Below are 7,830 nucleotides of genomic sequence, written 5' to 3'. Positions count from 1 at the left end.
TGCTCAACACCATATGAACAAGAAGGATAAAATAGAGCAGTGGCAGTGCCCAGGACACTCCAAATTAAAATCTATGTATGTGTATGTATTTAATGTGGACTTTTCATTAAACTGTTGTAAAATGTAAATAAAAGCATGTTTGGAAAATGTTGGTTTCCCCCTATGATCTCCATCGGTGTCCCCTCCAGCCATCCCTCGCCCTGGTAAAAAAGTGTGCTTGTTGTGCAATTAGAGATGCCCCCAATTCCCCTGGCTGCCCCTCCTGGCTTCTGCCCCACCCATGCTCCGAAATCCCTGGAGCCTCCTGAATACAAACTTTGACATTGGTGGTTGGGGTCCCTCTGTCTGGGGAGAGACAACTAGGTGTCAGAATCCCTCTTGCCTCTCTAGGTCACCTGCCCCCCCCCACCTCATCATCGGGGAGACTCTGCTGTCCCTTTCACTGATGGGTCTGGGTGGGATTTCTGGACCTGTCCTTTAGCACCCCATGGCAAAGCTGGCTTCCTTGAGCAAAATGGGACTGGAGAAATTCACAGAGAGGAGGCTGAAGCTATGTAGCTCCAGTTCTCCGAGCTTAAGGATCCAGAAAATAGGAACTGGATAGGGGATAGGAACAGGGAAAGAAAGGTGTTAAGGACGACATTGGGATTTTGGGCTGGGGACTGATCGCACCCCCAAAACCATGTTGGCCGTAGGAGCCTCCCTTCCTAACATCACTCTCCTCCTGGCCCATCACTGGTTTTATTTTCCACATCACATTTCTCTCCATCTGAAAAGTTCTCGGGTCATTTGTTGGTGGGTTATGTTCCATCCCCCCGCCCCGACTGTGCATCCCATGAGGGCAGGGACCACGTCTGCTTGCTCACGCCGTTCCCCCAGTACGCTTGGCACACATAGGCGCTCCATAAATGAATGAATGCATGCATGGAGGAGCAACGCCCTGAACTGGTCTCTGAGCTGAACTGGTCCGAGCCCAGGCTCAGCCTCGAGTGCTACCTGTCCTTGGGATGGGTGCTGGCTCCATCTTGGTGACCTGGAAGGGTTTGCGTCCAGGAGTCTCTCTCTTGGGAGCTCCAGCGGCCCAGCCTGTCCCTTGCCCAACAGCCAGACGACCGCTGTCCAGCGGGCCAGGAGGCGGCTTACTGCGACTGCGCCGAAAACTCCACCCTCCCTCTCCCGCCTCCCCTTCTGGCCTCTAAGCGCGCCGCCGAGGCGCGCGCATGCGCTATCGCCCGCGCGCCGCGCGCCACTCCTGTGCGCATGTGCCGCTCTCACTACAGCCGGCGCGCCTGCGCACTGCCCGCCGCCCGCGGGTCCGGCCGGCGCTTGCGTGGTGGCACCGGCGAGTGGGGGGGGCGAGGAGGTGGAGGAGGAGGAGGAGGAGGAGGAGGAGGAGGCGGCGAGAAGATGGCGACTTCGAACAATCCGCGGAAATTCAGCGAGAAGATCGCCCTGCACAACCAGAAGCAAGCGGAGGAGACGGCGGCTTTCGAGGAGGTCATGAAGGACCTGAGCCTGACGCGGGCCGCGCGGGTAAGGGGGCTGCCCGCGCCGACCCCTCTGGGCCGGAGAGGGAGGCAGGGGGCGCGTGTCTGGCGCGTGCACGGGGTGGGGGGCGCGCGGCGGGGGCGGGGCGCGCGCGGCGGGGGCGGGACTTGGCTCGGCCCGTGGGGACAGGTGTCCCCACGCCCTGGGGCGTCGTGGGCGGGACAGGTGCCCCCACATCATCGATACCTGAAGGGGTGAAGGTGTCCCTGCATCATTGCTACCTGAAGTGGGGGACAGGTGTCTTTACATCATTGTTACCTGTAGGGGCAGGGGTCTCTACATCATTGCTACATGGAGGGAACAGGTGCCATTACATCATTGGTACCTGAGGGGGGAAAGGTGTCCCCACACTGCTACCTGAGGGGGATAGGTGCCTTTATATCACTGCTACCTGGGGCAGTGATACTGAGGTGTGTGAACGGGGTGCTGCTTGCAAGCAGCCCTGTTACCTGGGGAGGGGGATAGGTGCTCCTATATCATTGGCACCTGAGGGGGACAGCTGCCCCCACACCATTGCTACCTGAAGGGACAGGTGTCTCTCCACCACTGTCACCTGTGCACTCACTGCCTGAGTGTTGGGGGAAGGACAGGTACCCCCACTTGCAGAGCTGAGATGGGATAGGTATCTCCCTTTTGGATACCTGAGGGAAAGGTCTGGCCTCCGCTGTGGGGACCTGGGCGGGATCAGGAAGGCAGATTGGGCTGTCTTGGAACTTGGAGTGCAGACAGCTGCCCCTTCCCCATGCAGCCCATATGGTGGGGACCAGGTGATGTTCCTCCCACTAGGACAAGGTACAGCTGGCCACAGATGGCCCCTGGCCCCTCAGGACCAGGATGGAGGGACAGTTCTTCAGATGGCTGGGTGCTTTTGGTGTGCAGGAGCAGGCCCGGTTACCTGCTAACCTCATCTGGGAAGCCGCTGTAGGCCTGGAGCAGGGGCTTGGTTGTGGCTGGGGTTGGGGGTCCTGGCCCTTCTTCTGGGCCCCAGCTCTCTGGCGACCACCGTGAGGTGCCAAGCTCCTTGGGTCTCGGTATCCTCCCTTGTGGAGTGTGTCTAGCAAACCCTTCCTCGTGGGTCAGGGAGGGGAGCATGCTTTGCACAGGTGGCAGTAAATCTCTGCTTCGATCCTGCAGAGCGATGGGACCCCTGTGCTGTACCCTGGGGCCTTGGGGAGGGGTTGAGTGGGAGCTGCAGACACCCACCCCGCTGGTTTCTGGATTTGGCGTCCGATCTGACTGGCCTAGGCAGACCTACCTCCATGCCGTGAGCCTCAGTTTCTGATTCCTCAGGTGGGCTCTTGGGGTGACGTTACTTTTTAATTAGTTGCTTGTTTCTCTTTGAGATGATGACCTTAAGACTAGAATGTGTGTCTTCATTTCCGTGCATTTGTTCAGCTGTATCAGTCCGGTGCTCACTGTCGGCCAGGTGCTGCTTGTCCCTGCTCCAGCCGCTTGCGGCCTCGCTCAGGATGTGGTTGGTGAATGAATGAATGAATGAAAGCACGCAGCTTGAGTGTCGCCCATACGTCAGGGCTTCTGAGTGCAGGAGTGTCCACTTCATCTTGTCTGCAGCATGTAGTGTGTGCTAGCATGCAGTAGGTGTCAAATGTATGTGGTGTGACAAGAAGAAGGGGTCACACTGGTTCTTGACAGTTCTTCATGATCCAAGGCCTGGTTTCTGCTTTAGGGTTGGAAAGGAATTATTGGTGTCTTTTTGTTTGTTTGTTTTTGAGTTGTTGTTGAAAAGATATCTTTAAAATATCAACTTTATTGATTGTCTGCAGCATGTAGTGTGTGCTAGCATGCAGTAGGTGTCAAATGTATGTGGTGTGACAAGAAGAAGGGGTCACACTGGTTCTTGACAGTTCTTCATGATCCAAGGCCTGGTTTCTGCTTTAGGGTTGGAAATGAATTATTGGTGTCTTTTTGTTTGTTTGTTTTTGAGTTGTTGTTGAAAAGATATCTTTAAAATATCAACTTTATTGAGATAGTACCATATAATTCACTTGTTTAAAGTGTACAATTCAGTGGTTTTTAGTACATTTACAGAGTTGTGCAACCATCACCACTGTCTAATTCCAGAATGTTTTCATCATTCCTCAAAGAAACTCCACACCCATTAGCAATCACTTCTCATCTGCCCCTCCCCCCAGCCCCTGGCAGCCACCAAGTTTTCTGTCTTTATGGATTTACCTGTTCTGGACGTGTCATATAAATGGACTCATACAAGATGTGGCCTTTTGTGTCTGGCTTCTTTCGCTCAGCCTAATGTTTTCAAGGTTCATCTACATTGTAGCGTGTATCAGGAAGCTTCTTTCCTTTTTATGGCTGAGTAGTATTCCTTTGTATGGCTGGACCACATTTGTTTATCCATTCATTGGTTGATGGATGTAGAAAAGATTTTTAAGATTCGCAGACAGCAGTTCTCTCGGCCCCTGGTAACCGTTTCCCATCTCTTTCCTCCCTCGCCCTGTTGCCTTCCTTTACTTCGGGAGTTGGGGAGGTAGGGTGGGCTTGGGCCCTGGGCGGAGGTGCACTTATACTAGATTTTTACAGACAGAGCAGTGTTCTCTATTGGGGGTGATTCTGTCCTCAGGGGACATTTGGCAATGACATTTTTGGTTGTCTTGACTAGGGGAAGGGCTGCTACTGGCATCTAGTGAGTAGAGAGCAGGGATGCACCCCACGATGCATAGACGGCTCCCACCATAGACAGTGATCCGGCCCCAGGTGTCAGCAGTGTCAAGGCCGAGATACCTGCAGTTTGAAGGAAACGCTGTGTGGGCAGGGGTGCGAGCTTTGCACCCAGGCAGATAGTTCAAAACTCCGCACCCACCAATACGGCTGTGCCACTGTGGGCAGGCTGGTGGCTTTGCCTGCACCTGAGACCAGGATGGGCAAGCTCTTTCCCAGCCTTTTCCGGCTATTGCACATGGCACGTGGTACATCAACAGTGTCTGGTGCAGGTGAGTGAACCCGCCTGATGCAGCGTCTCCTCCTGCTCACCCTCCCATGGCTGCAGCCTTCTGCGCTGCCTCCGCCTGCGGTAGACACAAGCGTTTCACCTGAGAACAGGTGGGACGTGGCCCAGTTGGTACCTGCTCTTCTCAGGGGGAATTCCACAGGTCAGCACGCCCACTCCCGGAGCGAGCGGGGACACTCGTGTCGATGTGTGTCTGTGCACGGCCCTCGGTCGTGATGGGTGCACCCGCAGTGCCTTCCCTTGTGAAAGGCCGGTCAGCAGGTGTTGAGCCTGATGAGTAGATCCATGCTGTCACTTCACCCAGGGGCAGGTACCCCAAGGGCTAGTTCGGGTGGCGGATGGGGTGCGACGTCCACTTTTGGGTCGCAGGGTAGAGAGGTGAGTGCACGAATGCTCCTTTCTCGTCCTCAGACTTGGGCAGCCTGATGTGCAGAGAGGGCTGTGGTGCTCTGCTGTGTGACTTCGGGCAGGTTTCTTAACCTCTCTGGGTCTCAGAATCCTGATCTGTGAGCAAGGGTAGCTTGCTTATTCCACAAAATGACATTTTTATTTGCCCAGCACGTCCCAGGGACTGTATTAGGTACTGGGGAGCCAGCAGCATATGAGGCATGTGAGGGCCATGCTCTTGGGGAGCCGGCATGGTTTTAGTGGAGACAGGAGAGAATTGCTACAGGTAAATGAGGCCGATGCTCTCAGAGAGAAGAAGCAAAGCAATGTGCTGGGACTGGCTAGGGCGGGAGGCTGGCACCTGGACAGTGAGACAGAGGCCCCCACGCCCCCCACCCCCACCCCATGCTGGGGAAGGGTGTCCCTTGTGAGGGAGGCAGGTGCAGAGGCCCCGAGGTGGGAAGGGCTTGGCGAGGTTGAGGCTGGCATATTGAGAGAGAGAGAGGAGAGATACGGCTGGCCCCTGAGGGAGGGGCCCTGGGAGGGTCTGTGATGGTCAGTGGCCTGATCCTTTGCTTGTTTTTGTAATAGCTTTATTGAGATATCATTCCCAATACATTCAAACCACTCATTTAAAGTGTATTGGGACTTGCCTGGTGGCACAGTGGTTAAGAATCTGCCTGCCAATGTAGGGGACAGCCCTGGCCCCAGGAAGATCCCACGTGCCGCGGAGCAACTAAGCCCGTGCGCCACAACTACTGAGCACGCACTCTAGAGCCCGCGAGCCACAACTACTGAGCCCACGCGCCACAACTACTGAGCCCACACACCGCAACTAGTGAAGCCCGTGTGCCTAGAGCCCGTGCTCCGCACCAAGAGAAGCCAGCGCACCTCAGTGAAGAGTAGCCTCCACTCACCCCAACTAGAGAGAAAGCCTGCATGCAGCAACGAAGACCCAACGCAGCCAAAAAAAAAAAAAAGAAAAGTGTACCATCTAGGGACTTCCCTGGTGGTCCAGTGGTTAAGACTCCGAGTTTCCACTGCAGGGGGCACAGGTTCAATCCCTGGTCGGGGAACTAAGATCCCTCAAGCCGCGCGGCACGGCCAAAAAAATAAATAAAGTGTACCATCCAGTGGTTTTTAGCATATTCACAGAGTTGTGCAACCATCACCAATTTTAGAACATTTCCATCACCCCAGAAGGAAACCCCGTCCCCTTAGCAGTCACTCCCCATTCCCCCTCCCACACTCCTGGCAACCACTCATCTACTTTCTGTCTCTGTGGATTTGCCTGTTCTGGACATTTCATATAAATGGAATCATATAACACGTAGCTTTTTATGTCTGACTTTTTTTGCTCAGCGTGATGTTTCCGAGGTTCATGCATATTGTAGGGTGTATCAGTCCTTCCTTTCTTTATTAAGAATTGTGGTAAAATATACAAAACATACAGTTTACCATCTTTTTTTTTAACATTTATGTATTTATTTTATTTATTTTGGCTGTGCCGGGTCTTAGATGAGGCGCTCAGGATCTTCGTTGCGACATGTGGGATCTTTAGTTGCAGCGTGCGGACTTCTTAGTTGCGGCATGCGGGATCTAGTTCCCTGACCAGGGATCAAACCCAGGCCCCCTGTATTGGGAGCTCAGAGTCTTACCCACTGGACCACCAGGGAAGTCCCTAATTTACCATCTTAACCATTGATAAGTGTACAGATCAGTGGTATTAAGTACGTTTACAGTGTCGTGTAGCCACCACTGTCCATTACTTCATTACTCTTTAAGGCTGAATAATACTCCGTGGCGTGGATACACTGCATTTCGCGTATCCATTTGTTCATCCGTGGACACTCGGGATGTTTCCACCTTTTTGGCTACTGTGACTAGTGCTGCTGCGGACTTGTGTGGATGCGGGTCTTCCTTTCCCCTGGGTGTATATGCCGAGGAGTGGAGTTGCTGGTCACTCTCAAATGGTAACTCTCCATGTAATCATTCAAGGATGCTTCGTGTCTTACAAAGATGGCTGTGAGCTGAGTGGGCAAGGGGGTGAGAAGGGAAGCAGGCAGATGGTGCGAGGCCGCTGTAGCATCCCGGTTGGGGAATGGAGAAGGTGGCTTGAGCAGGGAGGTGGCCGTGGCAGTGGCCGGAGCGGTGGATTTTGCCAGCAGAGATGACTGGACGTGTGGGTGGACCGGATGTGGGAGGTGAGGGGAAGAGATGGGGGCGCGTCGCCCACTTGCCGGGGGCTCAGGGCACAGGAGGCTCTGCCTGTAACTGATCACTGAGCATCCCAGGGAGCAGCACCTGGGCCAGAAAAAGCCCGCGTGCAAAGCAGTCCACGGTGGCCCAGCCAGGGCTGCCAGCTCTCACTGCGCTGAAGGAGGGTGCTCTCCCGGCCCTACCCTGTGACGGGGGTGGCTCTGCACAGGCTGTTGGAAAACGGGCCTCTGGGCCGCAGGCACCGTGCAGCGGGGGCTCGGGTTAGCTGAGCGTGGAGGCCGCCCCCAGTCCTGGCCTCCATCCTGGGCTTTGGCACCATTTGCCTCTGTGCCGGCTGCTTCAAGTGTCTGGTGCCATCTGCAGCCTTAACACACACACACGCACGCAGGACTCGCCGAGCTGCTCTGTTGAGAGGATGAGGTACACGGCACCCCACCTCCAGAAGGCCCCAGCAGTCTCAGTGCCCTCCAGCTCGTGATCTGCCACACCCGATAATAGGTTGCATGGGGGCCCCTAAGAAGATATGCCCACATCCTGGCTCCCAGAACCTGCGACTGACCTTATTTGGAAAAAAAGGTCTCTGCAGCTGTGAGTAGGGTAAGGATCTCAGGATGAGGTTGTCCTGGATTTAGGGTGGTCAGATGACTGGCGTCCTCACGAAAAGAGAAGACCCGGACTCACGTATGAGAGGC

General features: G+C 54.9%; 1 protein-coding gene across 7 annotated transcripts in view; it reads left to right on the top strand.

Moving 5' to 3' along the window:
• Nucleotides 1-1,407: 1,407 nt before the first annotated feature.
• Nucleotides 1,408-7,830, top strand: part of CRTC1 (CREB regulated transcription coactivator 1) — a gene marked incomplete at both ends in the record, with an annotated part of 74,010 nt that continues 67,587 nt past the window's right edge. For all 7 annotated transcript variants that reach the window (XM_082835703.1, XM_082835702.1, XM_082835701.1 and 4 more), the window contains one exon: nucleotides 1,408-1,533. In XM_082835703.1, coding sequence (XP_082691829.1) covers nucleotides 1,408-1,533 — 126 coding nt within the window. The remainder of the gene's footprint in view (nucleotides 1,534-7,830) is intronic.

Source organism: Leucopleurus acutus, assembly GCF_964270905.1.
Source record: "Leucopleurus acutus genome assembly, chromosome: 3".
NCBI classification, from domain to species: domain Eukaryota; kingdom Metazoa; phylum Chordata; class Mammalia; order Artiodactyla; family Delphinidae; genus Leucopleurus; species Leucopleurus acutus.
The sequence above is the reverse complement of the archived record's forward strand: the minus strand, read 5'-3'. Positions and strand labels throughout refer to the sequence as shown.